General features: G+C 39.8%; 1 protein-coding gene across 1 annotated transcript; it reads left to right on the plus strand.

Moving 5' to 3' along the window:
• Positions 1 to 229: 229 nt before the first annotated feature.
• NEUROD4 (neuronal differentiation 4) lies at positions 230 to 6,335 on the plus strand. Its single transcript, XM_066593888.1, has 2 exons — positions 230 to 283; positions 5,320 to 6,335. The coding sequence occupies exon 2, from the start codon at positions 5,341 to 5,343 to the stop codon at positions 6,289 to 6,291; it is 951 nt and encodes a 316-aa protein (XP_066449985.1). The 5' UTR covers positions 230 to 283; positions 5,320 to 5,340; the 3' UTR covers positions 6,292 to 6,335.
• The last annotated feature ends 15,912 nt before the right edge of the window (positions 6,336 to 22,247 follow it).

Here is a 22,247-nt window from a genome sequence, read left to right on the forward strand (position 1 = left end):
GGTAAGGCAAGGGTTAAGTGATGCAGCAAAAAAAAAAAAAAAAGACAGGACCACCAAAACCTGGAGTTCAGCCTTCTGAGATGGGCTGGGCTTGGATACAACCTTAGTAAAGGGGAAGGAGATGTGAGGCTGCAGTGGTCCCACATTCAGGAGCAGCAGCCAGTCAGAAGGGAGCTGTCCAGCTTTCCCTCAGCCTGAACTCACTGAGGAGACAGCATCTTCCAGAGCCAAGTACTTCTAGAAGGAGCTGCAGACTGTCAACTTTTCTTAACAGAAGTTTAAGGTAAAACATAATCAGTGTCCTTCTTAGTTTTATGTTGCAATATATTATTATTAGGTCCAGTTTGGTGGCTATATAGACGATGTTTCTCTTCTATATGGTCTATCTATCTATCTAGTTCATATCTATCTATCTATTTATCTATCATCTATCTGTCTGATATCTATCTATCTATCTATCTATCTCATATCTATCTATCTATCTCATATCTATCTATCTATCTATCTCCTATCTATCTCATATCTATCTATCTATCTCATATCTATCTATCTATCTCATATCTATCTATCTATCTATCTATCTATCTATCTATCTATCTATCTCTCATATCTATCTATCTATCTCATATCTATCTATCTATCTCATATCTATCTATCTATCTATCTATCTATCTATCTCATATCTATCTATCTATCTATCTATCTCCTATCTATCTCATATCTATCTATCTATCTCATATCTATCTATCTCATATCTATCTATCTATCTATCTATCTATCTATCTCATATCTATCTATCTATCTCATATCTATCTATCTATCTATCTATCTCATATCTATCTATCTATCTATCTATCCCTCTCATATCTATCTATCTATCTATCTATCTATCTATCTATCTATCTCATCTCTATCTATCTATCTATCTATCTATCTAATCTATCTATCTATCATCTATCTGTCTGTCTGATATCTATCTATTTATCTATCTATCTGATATCTATCTTTCCACCCATCAAACACATTAATAATCACCTTTATTTATATAGCACCTACATATTACACAGCTCTTTAAATACAGTTTATATTGCAGTTTATGTATTTTGATGTCTATTTAGAAAGTCATTTATTTTTCAATTATATTAATTCTTGAGCATGTCGGGGAGGAATGTTAGGATCTAAACATCCTTTTTAGCAAGTGTAGACGGTGCAGTACTTGATGCCATTAGCTATGATCATGCCTTACAGTACCAAACAAGTTTTTAAGTTACTGTAGACTACTTTCTTCAGCACTATAGGGACAGTTTTGGAACCCAATTCAATTAGTTTGTCAATATATATATATTGAAAATCCCATTAAATTTGACTGATGATGACCACTAGACAAAGGCAATATTGCTATTGGATGAGATAGTTGTCTTGTAGTATTATTATAGCTCATGAGTAACTAACATAAAAAGGTTTATACCTGAGACAGAAAGTCTGTAGGACTTTTGAAAAGTTTTACATAAATAGGCTAGCAGAGGGAAAAGAACATTGGAAGAGTAGTTAGGAGGGGTGCTAGATGCCAAAGGGGTGCCAACCAGGCATTCTGCCTTGGCCAGGGTATTTGGGCACATGGCTAGGGCAGCTAACAATCTGTACCACATGAGAAAGAAAACCTATTTATGAGGAACTTGATAGATATGTTCACAGATATGGGTTTATTGTCTGTGTCTTGCTCAGTTTAGAAGCGGGGCAGACAGGTAATAAAGAGAGGACACCTCTGATTGCTTGTCTGCCAGCATATCAGGGATATGGTGGAGAATTTGACTTCCCTGCAGCTCTGACCGTTTATTAGCTGAATCCTTCTTTTCTTAAAAGTACCAATTCTCATAATTAGTATAAATTATGGAAATACTGTATTAATTATGCATTTCCCTAGTTTGTTAGTGTCAGCTCAGAAAAATTTAGCTTTGTTACAAGAGTAAGCAGTGTCTAAAATAAAACTAATAGAGCAAAACAAGGAGGTAACAAACAGAGCGCCAATAAACCAGAAGTAGAAATTACCAGATTTTTCCATACAATTTCTTGGCATTTCAGATGCTACTGGTGAGTTACAATAGAAGCAGTGATCTGATGCTTCCCTAGTAGTAATTGACCGTTATGTACTATAGAGATATAGCTGAAGTCATCTGACATTACAGCTATTCAGTCTTTTCTATCATATACTAGAAATGTGGTTATTTAGTATCCTTCACTTTTAACTATACCATTTCATTGTAGTTAATATGAAGTCATAGCCCAACTGTTTAATACTTAGGGTACAAACAACCCTCCGGGGAACAGCTCCATGGCAAGGTAGAATTTCAAATAATGGAAGTTTAATTGGGGCTTATTATAATAGGTGTTTCATATCTAATTTCTTGTGCATTATTATCATACATCATTAGAATTTTTTTTCTGCATTGATTTACACGGGACATTGTTTAATGGCTGTAGATAAATAATATTATTTTTGTAATAGTACCTAGCAACACTAACAACAACAAAGAACTAATGTAAGCTTGTTTAATTGTCAGACTGACCATCTCCATCCATCCATCCATCCATCTATGGTGGGACGAGGTAATTTGAGTATAGTGGGGTCATCTGGGTATATGTATTGATTACCTACTAACAAACATTGCCTATGGTAGGGATAATTTAGATATTCGGAGTGGGTTTTTCAGGGAAAAAATCATGCAATATACCCAAATTTTCCCAACACCCAGATAATTTAGGTATAGTCAAACTTTTACCTGCCATTTGTGCACCAAGTAGACATCAAATATAAAACTGTGCTTGAAGCATTCTAAAAGGTCCTATTGCTGAGAGGGAAGAAAAGAATTAGAGAGATTAATTTGGTAAGATGATATAAGTGCAAATACCTAAAAATGCTACATCTATCTCAGTATCTATCTATCTATCTATCTATCTATCTAAGTATCTCAGTATCTATCTGTCTATCTATCTCAGTATCTATCTATCTATCTATCCTATCTATCTATCTATCTGTCTCCTATCTATTTTAGTATCTATCTATCTCATATCTATCTATCTATCTATCTATCTCAGTATCTATCTATCTATCTATCTGTCTCCTATCTATTTATTTTAGTATCTATCTATCTCATATCTATCTATCTATCTATCTATCTATCTCATTATCTATCTATCTCAGTATCTATCTATCTATCTATCTATCTATCTATCTATCTCATATCTATCTGTCTATCTCAGTATCTATCTTAGTATCTATCTATCTATCTATCTATCTATCAATCTCATATCTATCTATCTCAGTATCTATCTATCTATCTATCTATCTATCTCAGTATCTATCTATCTATCTATCTCATTATCTGTCTATCTCAGTATCTATAGATCTCATATCTATCTCAGTATCTATCTATTTATCTCATATCTATCTATCTCATATCTATCTATCTATTTATCTCATATCTATCTATCTATCTATCTATCTTATATCTATCTATCCATCTCATAATTATCTATCTATCTCATATCTATCTATCTATCTCATATCTATCTATCAATCCTTCTATCTATCTATCTATTTATTTATCTCATATCTATCTATCTATCTATCTATCTATCTCATATCTATCTGTTTATCTCATATCTATCTATCAATCCTTCTATCTATCTATCTATTTATTTATCTCATATCTATCTATCTATCTATCTATCTCATATCTATCTATCCATCTCATAATTATCTATCTATCTATTTATCTCATATCTATCTATCTCAGTATCTATCGATCTATCTCAGTATCTATATCTATCTATTTATCTCATATCTATCTCAGTATGTATCTATCTATCTATCTATCTATCTATCTATCTATCTATCTATCTCAGTATCCATCCATTCATCCATGCTGCACACTCTCTATAAACTGTGAAAATCTAATGTGCTCTGGCTTGTAAACTTCTAGATGCTCCCTAATTTCCTGGCAGCTATACAGCCAGCCTGCCCAAATTAAATGCAGGAGGAAAAGACAGAACATACACAGGTTCGGTGGACAATAAGTAGTCAGAAACATCTGTAGAAATAATTCACTAATGCAGTTTATTGAACAGAAATTCATTTTTTTTAAAGCATAAGTGCAAGTGTTTAATCGGGGAGCAACTACCGTATTTGTGGACTATAAAATGCACCACAGATTTAGACTATTAAAAGCAGGAAAAAATATTTTATACTAATCTAAACATCTCTGGGGAGCTAACAAAGTGCAGGGGCTGCAGTTACTAACTTCGGTGTTCTTGTATAGAAAAGGGGGTTACCAGTGAATTAGCAGGTCCTATTAACCCTAGTGTGTCCATTCAAACAATGGTGCAAGCATGTAAGTTCACATTATACACATACAACACACGTACTTTTGCAGCATACATAACTCTGCTACATACACACATAGCTCTGCAACATTCACATATACAGCTCTGCTACATACACGCACACAGCTCATACAGCTCTGCTGCATACACGCACACAGCTCATACAGCTCTACTACACACACACACACCTGCAACTGGCATATTAAACACTGATTTCATTACCATTAAATGCCCACATACAGTGTAGTAATAAATGACCCCCTCTGGCTGCTCCCTGCTCACATGGTTATGACATCATCTAGGGTCCTGCTGCTACTGAAAGACCTTTGATCTTTGCCATTGTCCGTCCCTGTGTGTACAGAGAAGAATCTGCACCCCGGGGGAGATATGTGAGTGGTCTCCAGTGTTATCTGCTGGAAGGGACTGGTCAGGCTGCAAAGCTCTCCTGATTATCAATCAGCGCACTGCCAGATCATTAAGGCAGCGGTCAGGGGTTTCTGGATCCTTCAGACCCCCCTGCCTCTAGATGATAAGGTATAAACGCTTTTCAGCAAGATTTCATTTGGCTGAAATCTGCATCTTATAGTCAGAAAAATACGGTATATTACATGACTTATGTGCACATTTTTAATATTCACTCTAATGGTAGGTAACAATTTCTAACTTCTTTGTTTGCAGTAGCATTATACTACACAGGTACATATATACATCAAGTGCATTTTACAAAAGACATGTGCTAGTGGCAATAAGGATAAGTAAATGGGTATTTTCTTTATAATGTACATTACTTTATGTCTTTAGTGAACATTAGAAATGTTGATGTAGTATAAAGGATTTATAAATATATTTTTTATATGGCTTACATATGATTTTATTGTGAACCAATGCATATTACCAGATTATAATGAGGTTCTATTGGCTTTTGATTTATTGTAGGAATCATATCAGACTGCTAAGATGTCTGAGATGGTCAGTGTTCATGGGTGGATGGACGAGGCTTTGAGTTCTCAAGATGAGATGAAAGAAAACAGTCAAAGACAGTCTGCATATGACATGTTATCAGGTCTCAGTCATGAAGAACATGGGAGCATTGATGGAGAAGAAGACGAAGAAGAAGAGGATGATGGAGAAAAGCCAAAGAAGAGAGGTCCAAAGAAAAAGAAGATGACCAAGGCAAGGCTTGAGAGGTTCCGTGTTCGGAGGGTAAAAGCTAATGCCAGAGAGCGCACAAGAATGCATGGACTAAATGATGCACTGGATAACTTGAGGAGGGTAATGCCTTGCTACTCCAAGACACAAAAGTTATCCAAGATTGAGACTCTCAGACTGGCAAGAAATTACATATGGGCATTATCTGAGGTCTTGGACCGAGGGCAAACTGCAGATGGGAAGGGATTTCTGGAAATGCTCTGTAAAGGACTCTCACAGCCCACCAGCAATCTAGTAGCTGGCTGTCTACAATTAGGACCCCAGCCCATGTTCTTGGAAAAACATGAAGATAAGTCAAGCATTTGTGACTCCTCCCTTACTTCTCATGCCTACAGTTACCAGTCTCCTGGTCTACCAAGTCCTCCATATGGTAATATTGAAGCACACCACTTGCATTTGAAAGCCCCAACTTTCAAAACAGTTGTGGACCCGATGGTAAACCATACCTTAAATTGTACCACACCTCCTTATGATGGTGCCCTTACTCCTCCACTGAGCATTAGTGGCAACTTTTCCTTGAAACAAGATGGATCACCAGATTTGGACAAATCCTATGCTTTCCGGTCACATTATCCTACTCTTGGGCTTAGTGGTTCTCATGGTCATGGCTCACACTTTCAAACTGCTGTTCCCAGATATGAAATACCCATTGACATGGCGTATGAAGCATATCCGCATCATACCATTTTTACTGAATAGTTATCTCAGTAGAATGGAACTTACAACTTGACTAAGTACAAAGAAGCCAGAACTTTATCTTCAACTTTTTGGGCATAACAAGAAGCCTCAATCGCCTCCGACTGCCTCTGAACCTTTAGTATACTTACTGTGTCCATGAATCTGGGTATTTTTGTGTATTATTTGCTATCACACATTCGCTATCTCTGTTTGGCAAAATGTATCAATTTATATGATTTGTTCAGGGAATATACAACGTTGATGTCATACACCAGAACTAAATTCACCACGTAAGGCAGAATTAGACAATTCTCATATCCCTTTTCATTCTTACCGTGTTTCCCCGAAAATAAGACAGTGTCTTATATTAATTTTTGTTCAAAAAGGTTTAACTTTTTTACATGTATAGCTGCCTGGACACTATTTAAATTGACTTTTTTAAATTAACTGTTAGCAGGGCTTAATTTTGGAGTAGGGCTTATATTTCAAGCATCCTCAAAAAGCCAGAAAAATCATTTTGCATCCTCAAAAATTCTGGAAAATCATGGTTATGTCTTATTTTCAGGGTATGTCTTATTTTCAGGGAAACAGGGAGAATATTTGAAGTCAGAGGAATAGACAACCCTGTAACACTGGTATGATTATTGCATTTACTTTGTGATGACATCACAGGACAAAACACTTAGTCTTTGCACAAAAAACAATGAATTGCACTTTGGTGTTTCAGAAAGTCACAGCTTATGATTTATTTCAGTGTGGCTTATATTACTCTGACGTTGAACACTCAACTTTACAAAACAATCAAATAATTATGGATGTTTCACATCTGCGCTGGGGATTCCCCTTTCCTGCTCCGTTCAGGGAGCAGGAAAGGGGAATCCCTACGTCCAAACAGTTCCGTCACTGGATGCAAGCAAACAGTGTCAGACGGACCCTATTGATTATAATGGGGTCTGCCCATCTGCCTGGCTTTTGGACAGCAGAAAAAGCGCTGCATGCACCACTTTTTCGTCCGGTGCTCTCAGCCGGATCTGCGAGGGAACCTCCGGCTGGGGGTTCCGACGCAAATGTGAAATCTCCCTAATACCAGTCAGGGCTTCATTAAGAATATAAGTAAGGATCATCATGTGAACCAAGACAAATCACTTAGATAAACGCTGTATATTGACTATACAGCAACGACTTAGCTTAACAGTACAAAACGAAGTATTGACTGAGCACAACATGAACATGAAGCACATCGATTTATTTATTTTGCTTTATTTATTTTGTTGCAATGTTTGTTACATGATGTGTAACCTTCTTAGCACTTGTTGTGTAAATGATGCCTTTTTGATATGATTTTATACACGTTTTATTTATCTTCTGCTACATTTTTATTTATTCATCTTGTGTTAATTTATACTATTTATTTTAATTTATTTTTGCATGCTGTGCTCTTTCTTTATGGCTCCTTGAACTGTTTATTGAAAACAATCAATTTTATAGTATGTGAAGGCTCCATAAATGACCTCCTAAATCCAGTCAAATATGTTTCCTATTTTACTACTTACCATTAGAGTGAAAAACAACTTAGTCACAGAATTGGAAACTTGGAAGTTTTTGTTTTTTTCTTAAATCGTCATATTAGATAGGATGTCAAGCAACAGTTTCAAACAGCACTAAGGCAGCCATTCTTTATTATTTATATTGCAGCTTTAATACCTGGACCTTCCATAATTATGTGATAAGCTACATTTGGTCAGTATAGCCGTTGGATGTCCAGGTATAAGAACTATAATACCAGCATTAAAATGCAGCCACATGACAGCAATATGAAACTAGCTTTAGGGTGGCTTCCAGGGACTTTTACATAGGATGACTGTTGGCACCACAACGAGCCGTCCCAATGAGGATCGCTCCTGTGCTTTCACACAAGAGTGATGATCGCTCACTAAAAGGTGGTGGAGTGCGCGGAGATGTCTTCTGGTCACCCGGCTTCATACAGAGTAAACAGGCAGTCATTCATAGAAGAACAACTGCCTGTTTCCACGAGTCGATAGTTGCTTGGTTTTTGGTGAGCTAAAAACCAAGAGACTACTATGAGTGATTCTCGCTCACTTGCTCTGTCAGGTCCTGTGTTTAAACAGAAGGACAGCCGTCCGTAAGCACTCTTTTGAGTGACTATCGGCTCAGGTAAAAGAACCCTTACACTGGGCGACTTTTGGACGAATCATTGCTCGAAAGAACAAGTGCAAAAGACAGACATTATGTGTAAACATGGCCATCGACAGGATGATGAGTAGTCACAGGTCATTAATTTTCAGCTTACCTAAAAAATAATCGCTGGTTGAACAAAAGTCATCTAGTGTAAAGTCACAGTCGTTCATGTATAAAAACTTGTGAAAGAATTTGCTTGGAGACTCTCTCTCTCCTGTCCTTTTCTCTCTCCTTACCCCTTCCCTAAAATGGAACAAATACTGAGCAGTGATCGCTCCGCGTAAAAGCGCACAAGCAGCAGTCGTCCAGAGGCTAACAATTTTGTTTAGCGACTATTCTGCACACCTATTCAAACGATAGTTGACCAGTATAATGCCACCCTTATGGCCCTTTTACATGGGACGATTATTGTTTATTCCTGTGCTTCCCATGTAAGTGCATGCAGCAACTGAATGAGAGTTGTTCAGTCGTTTAGTTTCTGCATGCAGAAAATGTAACGACTCGCCGTTCAGTATAAACAGCAGCCCTTCCTTTTTGAATGACTGCCTGCTTACTGTGAATGGAGGCGGCCGGGGAAAATGCTCTGTGGCCCGCTCCACCTCCATGCCATCAGCACTGTGAGCGATGCCAGCGATACTCACTCCTGTATATCAGCAGAGGACTGAGCATCACTGGGACGAGTGTCGGGCATCGTTTGCCCAACGGTTCGTCCCATGTAAAAGAGCCATTAGTTGAAGCTCCATTGCTACATTATTATTTTAGTTGATGCAATTGACCAATTGCTTAGCGATAATTGAGTCTAGTAATGCCATCATGTTCCTTCCTGTCTTCTCTCTGTTCTTGCAAGCTGTGCCATTGTATAACCTTCTGCTCCTACCCAATTAGAATAATGCATTATATTTTGGCTAAATTACATTAGATATACATGCGACTCTTGTTCTTAGGGATGCAACCAGACAATTCTTGAGACCTCTGTTTTATACTGGATATAGGGGGGGGGAAAAAATTTATTCTTTTGTAAAGAAGTTAAAAAGCATTTTTGACACCAATAAAGTTGTAAAAAATTGTTCATTGTGGTTCTATGCTATTTCCAGGAATTGCTTTTGCCACAATAGGGATTTAGTTCCGATGCCATCAGTACTGCTATTTAGCTAGCTTGGGTACATGCCAGGTGCCAGCTGATTGTCTCCCACACAGATCTGGCATCATGATATGCTACTATCACAATTAAAATAACATATCAGGAAAATACAGCAAGCATTGGGCTGGGTTCAAATCCTCTACATGAATTCAGCACAAATACGGCACATGCTGTGGATTTAAAAATGCCTAAAAATACAAGATTTTTTTTTTTTTTGCAGTGTGTGTGGGTTTTTTTTATTAACCCCATTCGCTTGACTTGTACTGTACACGATTGTGGATTCTCAGTGTGAAACTCCACTATGATAATACACAATTTAGGCAATAGGTGAACCCATCCTGTGTGGTCATTTAGTGTGGGTGTCTGCCCTAAAGGTATGTAAGATTTAAGGCGTCTTCAGATGGGCGTATGCGAAATTGCGCTAGCATTTGCACAGTGAACAACTTTGATTTGTGCACGTATTGGAGCATACTACTGTAATTCTTGCACACGCTGGGCCTATTCACATGTGTGGGATCCGCTGGAGTCCAAGTATGGATGAAGTCAGCAATAACAGCACTTTTGATAAACTTTTGACATGTGAGAGTGACATGTCAAAACATTTGATCAGTGGGGTCCTGCTGCTAATACCCCCACTAATAGCTAGAACAAGGGGGCTGCAGCACTGACCCAAATGCTTTGTCTGTCTTTGCTGCCTGTCAGCTCCTCTTGACAGCTAAAAATGGATGCATAGAAGTCTATAAAAGATGTCTATAGATGAATGCTGGGTGCATTTTCAAAAGCATACCACCAAACCCCAAAGCATCCCATTGATATTAAAAGGCTTCTCTCACATAGGCACAAGATAGGTGATAAGTGCCTGATCTCTGGGGGGTCCTATGATTCCTAGAACCCCATAGCCCCTGATTTCTCCAAACAACATGGCCTTAGTGAAGAAAAGTTTGAAAGCAGTGTGGTCACACATTTGCACTGCTGCTCCAATCAATGTCAATGGGGTCGACAGAAACAGCAAAGTGCTGTATCCGGCTATTTCCACCTGTCGCAGTATGCATGTGTGAGCACTCTCCTTTCAAACTTCTGTTCACTGAGTTCATGCCATGAATAGGAATGAGGGGTTTCAGGACTGTCATTCTAGTGATTATTGGGAGCCCCACTGGTGGTGCTTGCAGCAATCAGATCCATCAGCTAACCGGTTGATGATGCAACCCCTTTATTGGAGTCGACTTAGTTTCCAATAGTTGTAGAACAAAAACAGCACTACAGACGGGCATAAAAAAATACTGAAAAGGTCTGCAGAAACCCCAACAAATGTGCACAATGCAGATGTGAACAGAGCCTAAAAGGAGATTATATATATTTCAACTGCATAGCAAAAGAAACAACATCATGATGACACTATCTTAGCTTAAAGGAAATCTGTCATCTCGAACATGCTATATATACTTCAGGCATCATACTATAGAGCAGGAGGAGTCGAGCAGATGGATGTATAGTTTTATGGGAAAACATTCAGTAGAACTTGTATTTTATTCATCTATATCTCTGCACATTCTGAGCTGAACAGTCCAAGGGGCGGAGCTATCAGTGATTGACAGCTATTTCTGCATACACAGTCATACACCGATAGTTGTCAATTACTGATAGCTCCGCCCATTGGACTGTTGAGATCAGACTGGGTAGAGATAGAAATAAATAAACTACAAGTTATACTGAATGTTTTCCCAGAAAACTATATATCAATCTACTCCGCTCCTTCGTGTTAGGTTGTGCGTTTGGGACCTGTAGTACTATGGGTTACCAGGAGCACATTCCCACAGGTGTGGCATGATTGAGATGGCTGGGTGTGGTGTTCTCTAGCCAACCAATCATCATCAGTCGGTTGCATATAAATATCAGCCCTCTGTCTAGAGGGAGCTCGTGTTCCTCATCCCCCCCGGTGTTTGCATTCATGCCGGTTGCTCTGTCGGCGTAAGCTGCGATGTGTTCTGCATGTCTGAGCTGGTTACCATACATGTCGGGTGAACAGTCCTGTTCAGTTGTGAATGCCTTCCAATCATCATCAGTCGGTTGCATATAAATATCAGCCCTCTGTCTAGAGGGAGCTCGTGTTCCTCATCCCCCCCTGGTGTTTGCATTCATGCTGGTTGCTCTGTGGGTGTAAGCTGCGATGTGTTCTGCATGTCTGAGCTGGTTACCATACATGTGGTGTGAACAGTCCTGTTCAGTTGTGTATGCCTTCTATGTGTGTTGGTGTGAACTGCGTCCTGTGCTGCTTTGGTTCATTTACCATCTCTGGGCTAGTTAGGTCCTTAGGTTCCAGTGTGGGGCCGTTCCTATCTGGACAATTGCCCTGCTTGTAGGCAGGTTTCCTAGGGTTAGTTGTCTCGTTAGAGTAGGGACCCGCGAGACAACGAGGACCGGTGAGTGGGCTCGCGGGCTTAAGTATCTTGGTGAAAATACAAATGAATACCTTGTACATCCTATGGTTATTCCATCTGCCTATGTATGCAGGTTTGCAGGTGAGTGTTTGGAGTGCTTGTCAGTCGTTGGTTTATGTCTGCCCATGAGTATGAAGTCTGTTTTGCAGTTCTGTGGTTCCATCTGAGTTTGCCAGTTTGTGGGTGTGAAACACGTAACACTCCGGCTCTATAACATGATGCCTGCAGTTTAGACACCACATTCGAGCTGACAGATTACCATTAAGTTATCTGTACTTTATATCGGCACATTCTTTACTCAGCTTCTTATATAATCTCTTTCAACCATATGTACAAAGTCTTTGTATCCTAATCCTATAATTCTGTGTCATACTTTATGCTTTTTATGACAGTGTGTAGTATTGTATCATCATCTGACTACACTATAGATTTGCAGTTTAATTGTTTGCTGCTGGAAAATATCAAGTTGAAGGATGGGACAAGGTATCTACATATGTCATCTAATGTCACATTAGGGACTATTGTCATGGGAAAGCATTAACATATTACGAGGTAATAGCTTGTGTCAATGAGCACATATATAGCTGTCAGTGTAACGACATTCTGGAGCTGGAACTGGAGGGAAAGGAATGAGCCCATATTGGCAGGGAGACGGCTCCTGTTTAGAGGCTCCTTTTGTCATGGAAAGTGGGAGCAGATGCCTTTGGGATTGGTTAGGAGGGGGATCTCTGCTCAGCTGCCGTCCCACAAACAGTGACATCTTAATTGGAGTGTCCTCTAATGTTAGACAAAGCTGACAGCCAGAATGGTTTTTACTTCTCGTAGTTAGAAGTAGGATGGAGTTTCTATAACAGCCTTATATATCCTCTATGGCCTAAGCATTACCTGAGCACTTCTTCATTAATGCAAAAATATTTGTTGCTGAGTCAGCAACATTGGGAGGCTTTCATATATATATATATATATATATATATATATATATATATACAGGGTGATGTCTCTAAGTCCCACAGGACTGCAGCTGTGATGTTGACACCTTCAAAGAGTGGCCATCCTATACCTTGTTGTCTAACAACACTTTTGATGTCTCGCAAAAGCCTTCTAACCCGCACTATGGCGGTATTCGTGGCTTGCAGAGTCTGCATGACCTGTTCATCCCAATATGGATCAGAACCTTTGGAGGAAAGTGTACAACCACCTGGTAACCCGTGCCTTAATGTTTTTAGACTATTTGAAGGTACAAGGGGTACTATACTAGAAAGGTGTTAGAATATGCCGGTAACTTAGGTTGTGTTTATAGCCTTAAAGGGGTATTCCGGAGACTAGGCAAAATTTTCCCTAATGTTTCCATTTATTGCCATTATTCCAAATAACCATCTAAGTAGTTAGAATGAACTGCGGTAACTTTTTTTTTGCTGACCTGCACCACTGCTACTTTCAGCCAGCTTCAGATTTCCATATTGTTATCTTAAATGTACACAGGGAGGGAAAAAACTACATCTCCCACAATGCCCCACTGCCAGGTACGGAGGAGTGCAGATTCACAACTGGGCAAACTATGTCGTTATTACAGATTTTGAAGCCACTAAGTATGTCTGATCTGTGAAACAGCGGAGCCTACGGGTCATAACCACTGGATACCAATGGGGAACTAAGTAGGGGTGGAGGGGAAGGCCAATATTTAGGCAGTTTTGTAAATCAAGTTATTACATTGCAAAATGATATTTTATAGCCTTATGAAGCCTATACCTTTTACTGTAAATCGCCGCAATATTCTTCAATCTCAGAGGAGAACATACATAGAAGAGCGTCTACGTGCAAGGAAATATGTGGGGTCTTCCATTTAGAAACCATACTTTCCCCCAAAGCTTTCCCATTGTCAGATAACAGAACATAATCACAGCATCAAACGGCAAAATACATTTGTACTATAAAGGGTTAAGGAGAACTTAAGAGCTCATATTTTATTTGAGCCCTCAATGCTTGCTGTGTTCAAGCCATAGGGACATTTGCAGCTCATGGTGTTATGAGATTACAAGCAATATCAGAATTACTGCCCTTAAAGCTGGATTTAAGGGGAGGCTTTGGTATTATACCCACCGAATCTTTTTTTTTTGTTTGTTAACTCTATCAGTACCAAATACTTACTTGGTAAGTAACCCATCATGTGATATTATTCTAAGTATTTGTGTTATACAATATGTGCACAGAAAATAGAAATCATATGGCAGATATTGACAGGGGTCCGAAAAGCAAAGCGGCTCCCCGACACCTTTATAAGAAGATAACATTTTCTACCAGACAGCTTGCAATGGACGTTTATTGGCCTACATGGCCTAAACACTGGTGGCCATGCACTAGAGGTATTTGCAAGAGAACCAATTTTATGATGAGCCTCTCGGTTCTTCAAATACTAGCTGGACAGGAAGGGGTCACATACTTTTATTGTACATATATTGAAGCTCCTGAGTCTTATTGCTTCTACTGTACTTTCACACCCAAAGACCACAATGCAGTAATGTCGGTTTAGCGGTACATCAGGTATATACTTTACATATGCCAGTATATAGGGAATCAGCTTGGTCTAATGCGACAAAGTGCTAAAGGATTTCCAGTGACGAAAACAGTCAAATTTACTTACATGCTAACGAGATGACTTGACGTCCATAAGGGTAATGTCGCATCAACTTGTTGGTCAATCGAGACCCGTTGAGGTGACTTGTTACCTACAGTGATGTTCAGACACTAACATCACGTGTCAACCCTAATGGAGGACATGTTGAGATCAGGCATAACCACTGTGTTCAATAGCAACCAACAAAACTAGGAATGCAATGTTGATGTATAAGTATAGAAAACATTAGATACCACTTAATTAAATCACACATCACTTCTCAATGAGCTCCATTGTCTCCAGACTCTTACACATCTATCACATGCTCAGTGCGAACCTTCTCTCGTCTGTGGAGTGAACAGGGCGCCCATGGTGGATCTACCAATTCTGGTGTTCTCTGGCGACTACCATTCAAGCTGCATGATGCTGAGCTGTGAGTAAGGCCTTCTGCACAGGATAGGATTGGATCCCGCAGCAGGATAAGACTCTGTGCCCGGCCGGGGAACCCGCTTATCTGTTCAGTTTCTTCATTATCTGTACTGCAGAAGCACCGTCCGACGCGCCGGCGTGCATGTGCAGTACAGATTATGCCACGCCATCGCTAGGTGATGACGCGGATCCAGCAACTTTTCCGCAAAGATGATTGCAAAAGGGTCCCGCGACAGACAGCTTCCATTGACTTCAATGGAAGCCGTCCAGGTGGAACCCGCACAGAAATAGGGCATGCTGCGATTTTTCTGCTGTTGGCGGAAATCGCAGTTGATTTCCGCTTAAGTGCAGGAAGCAGCAGTTCTCCATAGGAGGCTATGGGCAGTATTTGCTGCGGAATCTGGGGGCCGCCGCTGGCCCCGAATTCTGAAAAATCAAATCCGCCCATGTGTAAGAGCCCTTAAGATCCCACTACAGGACGTTGGGCCATCATGCCACCCTCATGAAGTCTGTTTTTGACAGTTTAGTCAAAAACATACAGACTAGCAGCCCACTGGAGGTCATTTCGTAGGGCTCTGGTAATGCTTCCTGTCCCTCCTCCGTAAAGGAGCAGATACCAATTGTGATGCTGGGTTGATACCCCGCTATGGCCCTGTCTGGTGGAGGAACCGAAGTTGGGGAAGACAAATACCACCCATAGGGATGATAAAAATATTTAGTGTACATACATAGCATACAGTATCTGTAGACTGGCAGTAAGATACAACATCTATATGTTAATTAGTGCACGGAGAAGTGGCAGCAGTTTCTCCATCTGTTCCTTTTGATATAATGGTCTCTGTAGTACATGGCCTCTGACCGTTGGAGATCTCTAGCAATGTAATTGATATAATTCCTGCGCTACAATCCACCTCAATGAGCTCCATGTCTGCTTTTGCCCATTGGCCACAGTAGTTAGGAAATTACCTCAGTTATAGTCTTTTAACTACAGTTTAAAGACTTCATATTTAATACAGTTGGCTGCATATGCATGGATGAGAAATGTAGGAATAGCCTGCAAACGTGATAGGTCTAATATTACATATCATGCTTTTATACTGGTTATGGGAGTGAACTTAAAGAGGACTACTAATTAATAGAGATGAGCGAGCGTACTCGTTTCGAGTAATTACTCGATCGAGCACCGCGATTTTCGAGTACTTCCGTACTCGGGTGAAAAGATTCGGTAGGCGCCGGGGGTGGCAGGAGGCGTGCCGGAGCGGGGGGTAGCAGCGGGGAACAGGTGGGAGCCCTCTCTCTCTCCCTCTCCCCCCCACTCCCCGCTGCAACCCCCCACTCACCCACGGCGTCCCCCGAATCTTTTCGCCCGAGTACGGAAGTACTCGAAAATCGCGGTGCTCGGGCAAAAAAGGGGCGTGGCTGAGTAGGCTCGCTCATCTCTACTAATTAATAATTTACGATAGACAACTACTAACGATGCAGCAGACCCTCTTTTATGAAAATATAGGGAGTTTTATGTAAATTACCAATTGACGGCAACTGAAGTTTTTTACCAGCAACTAATAAGGTTTGTGTTATCTGGCTATAGAGAAGAAATTCATGATAAGAAACTCATTGCCAAAGAGTACCAAAAGCAACACAGAAAGTGATGTGCGAAGAGGAAGTTTATCATATGTCCCATTTTTTGGAAATTGTCAAGTTCCCTGACTTGTCTATTGTAGTAAATACTTGTATTCCCCATAAACCCCAGTGCTTGAGCATAGATTCTTAGGACTTTGCTGTGTGTTATTTCTTTTTTCCAAACCATTTTCCTCCAGGAAATATATGGGGTTGGAACCAATGGAAGGAGCCCAATGCTTAGTCCAGCGCCATTTTCGTATCTGTCATTGAAGTGAATGAGAGCTACGGAGCAATGCTAGGCTGAAGTGCTCAGCTCCAAGAGATGGGAATACCCCTTTAATGATTGTGCTTTCCATGATACTGATGCATAAAGCTGTAATATGAAATACAGACAAGTGGCATATACAGATGACCTGCTCTGACTATGTAAAAATGAAGGGTCCTTTTATTGTGTTGACTCGCGGGGGTGCCAAATATTGGACCTCTCCAATCAAACACCAATGGCCTATCAACAATTATGTGCTGTCAGCCTCATCAGCTGTCCCAATTTCTGGTGTCTTCAGTGTCCTGAATATCAGATGACGATTTGGAAAAAATATATAATTTTCTGATTGTCACCAATTGATGTAAATGTGCTCATATTCATTAGACTAAACTTGATTTGAATGGATGATTTCAAGCAAAATGATCATTTTTCAGGTGAAATATAACAATAAACGATAATTTTAGCCAACCAATCACAAACTACCATCACCTAGAAAGAAGCCGGCTGCATATGAAATTTTCATATGTTGTTGTTTATAAAACAATCTATCTTTTAGCCCCTTAACCCCAAAAAATGTACAGTTACATCGTGTCCCTAGCAACCTGGCGGCGAGGTGGAGCACGGCGGCCGGGAGAGGTAACCAGGATCGTGGCTCCTCTGCGCCGCACAGCAGCAGCCTGGGTGACAGGACCGGCGATGTGGGCATGGAGGACACTTGGTATTGGTGCAACCGTAAAATGTCTGCACTATTAAAGTAACACCTTATTTATCCAACATGGTGAAGATTGCCTTTTTTGGTCACCCTGTCTCCAAGAAAAAATATACCGTAATAAAAAGTAATCAAAAAGTCCTATATACTCCAAAATGGTACCGGCGGAAACTATAGAACATTTTGCAAAAAATAAGCCCTCACACAACTATGTCGAGGGGAAAAAAAACTTTTAAACCTAAGACTGTAAGAAGATGGCGGCGGGAAATAATTTTATATCTTTCCAAAGTTATTTTAGTTTTTAAAAGTAGTACAGCAAAAAAAACTTGATAAATTTGGTATCATCATAATCTTACTAACCCATGAAACAAAGGTTATATGTAGAGATGAGCGAATATACTCGTTTCGAGTAATTACTCGATCGAGCACTGTGATTTTCGAGTACTTCCGTACTCGGGTGAAAAGATTCGGGGGGCGTTGGGGGGCAGGGGGAGGCGTGGCGGAGCGGGGTGTAGCAGCAGGGAACAGCCCTCTCTCTCTCCCTCTCCCCCCCACTCCCCGCTGCAACCCCCCACTCACCCACGGCGCCCCCCAAATCTTTTCACCCGAGTACGGAAGTACTCGAAAATCTCGGCGCTCGGGCGAAAAAGAGGCGTGGCCGAGTAGGTTCGCTCATCTCTAGTTATATGTCATTTTTGCCACAGTGTGTACACTGTAGAAACAAGACCCCCTCCAAAGATGGCGGAATTACGTTTTTTTCTATTGCACTACACTTAGAAACCTTTAAAAGTTACTCAGGACATTATAGGGTAGATTAAATAGTAGCATTGAAAAACACTTTTGTCTCACCAAAATTAGTCTTCAGACAGATACATTGATGATTAAATAAAAGAGTTATGAATTTTTAAAAGTGGGGAAGAAAAAATGAAAAAGAAATAAAAGGGGTTTAAGAATGGTCCGAGAAAGACCGTTTCTTCATCGCTCGGTGTCATTGAACAGATTGAATAGCCAGTCTGAAGTACAGCAAGGACCAATATTGACTAAAATGTGTATGAAAGGAACATTCACCAGACAATTGTTTGCTCAAGAGTTAATCCACCATCAACCTGCTAATGTGTATGGCCACCTTGTGCGAAAATGGATTGCTATCTAGAGATGAGCGAGCGTGCTCGTTTAGGACAATTACTCGATCGAGCATCGCTTTTTTCGAGTAACTGCCTACTCGGGCGAAAAGATTCGGGGGGCTTCGGGGTGCAGCGGGGTGTAGTAGGGGGGAACAGGGGGGACTTTCTCTCTCTTCCCTCCACTCCCCACCGCAACCCATCGCTCACCCCCGAATCTTTTCGCCCGATTAGGCAGTTACTCGAAAAAAGCGATGCTCGATTGAGTAATTGCTCTAAACGAGCACGTTCGCTCATCTCTATTGATATCCCAATGAAACAAGTCCAGTGATAAAACTCAATTAACCAATGAAACAGATTAATAATATGGACCATGAGATGAGGAGCGCGGTTTGAATATATTAAAAGATTGCACTTCATAGTGGTCCTCTTGAAGTCCACAATCTTTGACAACGTATTTACTACTAGAGCTGGATTGAAGTCACTGTCAACAGTCATTGGAAAAAGTTTGGATGGCTAATGAGTTAAATTGATATCTCCTGGGACAGAGAATATTGTCCTCTTCCTGGGGACTCTTAACACCTTTCCCACAACCTCTAAATTAGTAATTAGCAAGGAGGAATAAATTATATTTAGAGGGATTATGTTGTGTTTAATAGAGTAAAATTGACATTCATGAGCTCGGTGATGAATGATGGGTTGATCAGAGGGAAGATGTGACTTGGAGATGCCGGGTTTCTAACTGCCAGATATCCTTCAAGCGAATTGGCTTCCGTACAATGCCTAAATGTTGTATCCAATTAAAGAAAATTGAATTGAATATATGTTTGTGAAATTAAACAAAACTGAATTTTCCTACAAATCGCATCAGCCAGGACCAACTAGGAAGAGAAGCCATCATAACCCAACAGTTTTACCCTAGAAGCTTAACTGTAAGGAATAATCGCTGTTTGGCCACAATTAAAATCTAGATCATAGTGATAAATAGGAACTACTTAGTGGCACGTGATTAGGAGATGACTGAGTCATCACAGTGCATATAGAAATATTCCCCCAAGCTCCTTCTCATTCTCCAACCAACTCAGGATATAGGCAGCTTCCTTAGTCTCATCGGTAACAGTCATCATTTAAAACTTTGTCTCTAGTAAACCCAGGTTTCCAACATCCACCCCCTGTCCTATCATAAAGGGTCCAGGCCAGGGCGTAACTATAGAGGATGCAGGGGATGCGGTTGCACCCGGGCCCAGGAGCCTTAGGGGGCCCATAAGGCCTCTCTTCTCCATATAGGAAGCCCAGTACTATGAATAAAGCATTATAGTTGGGGGCCCTGTTCCAGGTTTTGCATTGGGGCCTAGGAGCTTCAAGTTACGCCTCTGGTCCAGGCTAAGATAGCTTACCTGCTCTAAGTGTCCATATGCCTACCTCTACTATAATGGCAGAATTTGAGGATTTCTTTTCCTTAACTAGCCAAAGAGCAGCTCTGCTAGGCTCCTACTTGTAGAAGAAAAACATTAGCTCTTTAATGACGTGGCCTAGTTTGGTATTTAAAGGAACCCTCCGGTCCTGGATAAACAAAAATGGCTGCACCAATTCTTTGACCACCTGATACATAGTGTGCATTAGTATGCATCAATAGTCTGAGACACTACGTGGTGGTCTGACTGGTCAGTGCTATTCATGTAGGCTGCACTGGCCAATCAAAGCAGTGTGTAGTGTCTCAGACTAATGATACATTAGCAGTGCACAGTGTGTGTAAGATAGCATGTCAGAGAAGCAGTGCGGCCATCTTTGTTTCTCCTTACTGGAGGATCATTTTAAGGATGAAACCGTTTTTGTAGGATTTTCATCTCCACGTTTTTATTTTTCCATCAGCATAGCCATATGAGGATTTGCTCATTGTGTGGCAAGAAGTGGTTTTTATTGGTACTATTTTGGGGTACATACTGTAACTTTTATTAATTATTCAGGAGGACATAGTGAAAGTACCATTTCCTGGCTCTTTGTTCACTATGTAGTATAAATGACATAACGTTTTTTCTGACAGTCAGTACGGTTACGATGGGACAAGCTGTAGCTTTTATTAGTACTATTTTGGGGTATATGACTTTTTAAATCACTTCTGTTGCATTCTTTGGGAATCGAAATGAACAAAAAAAAAATCATTTTGGCTGTTTGTTTGCTTTTTTATTATAGAAGATACCATAATAGTTTTAAAGAACTGCATGTACGAAAGAATGATAGCAATTCAAGGTGATGGCAAACGAGATGCCTTCACCAACAAATGGAACATATGGCTTAACCATTATCCTCCTCCAATTTAAAAATTTTACTCTTCTCCTTACCCCCCATCCATCAAAACCCCAAGGCTCAATAATTATCAATATGGTGCACACTGGTTAAGTGTTATTTATTGCTTCAAATGTTAACAATTATACTAATAAAACAATCCGAACATTACAGGTTACAGATAAAGTTATGCAACAAATCTGTATACACGGACCATTTGCTGTATAAGAATGTATGGTCTATCCTTCATAATTAATACCGATGTCCGCAACCACAAGTACATGTTACGTTATTTAAACTACTAATAAAAATCATTGGAAAAAAAAGTATGTTACGTTTGTGGATACCAAACATAATTTCTTTTTAATTCACAAAAAAGCTTTTTTTTTTTTTTTTTTAAAAAAAAACAAACTATTTTATTACATATATTTTTCTTTTATGCCTTTTTATGTCTTATTTAGGGGACTTGAAATTGGAATCCTATGATCACTCAGAAAATTTTTACCATTTTTAAACAGAAGTTGAACAATGTAGAAAAACAAGAAATAAACCTATATAAGCAGGATATACAATAGGCACAATAGTGCTAGTAAATAGAGAAAAATTGGCCACACGAAAAATTGTTGCAATATGAAAAGCAGCAAAATCACCCAGGTGATGGAAGAGTTATCAATTGATGAGTTATCTAGAAGGTATCCTACATATCTCAAACAGCTGTAAATTGGTCAACTATATTCTGATTGAGGGCAAATTCTTAATATCCTTAAATTAACAAAAAAGTCAAGGGTAGGTGGTGGAAAAGACTGTTTCCAATGCCACACTGCGAGGCAGCACACTGTGGTCAGCATATATAACAACAGTTTATAGGAATTCTTTCAGAACTTCATGGGAAAGACATTAAGGAGATATGTCTTAGAGGAAAATGGCTTATCATATGGAAAAACTTGATGAATGTTCTAATTTATCTCCATCCAAAATCATTTTATTAAGGGACAATTACAAAAAAGGTGAAAGCTTGAACCCTTTGATCCTAACCATCTGAGGATTAAGCCTGTGAAGGAGTTCTGGAGTGTGGTATCAAAGACAGAGCAGCTTGTACTGGATCTTCTAACACATATAGACGTTTTAGTGGCTCGCTTCCAGATGAGCCTCCAC

This window comes from Eleutherodactylus coqui, chromosome 1, assembly GCF_035609145.1.
Source record: "Eleutherodactylus coqui strain aEleCoq1 chromosome 1, aEleCoq1.hap1, whole genome shotgun sequence".
Classification (NCBI taxonomy): Eukaryota; Metazoa; Chordata; class Amphibia; order Anura; family Eleutherodactylidae; genus Eleutherodactylus; species Eleutherodactylus coqui.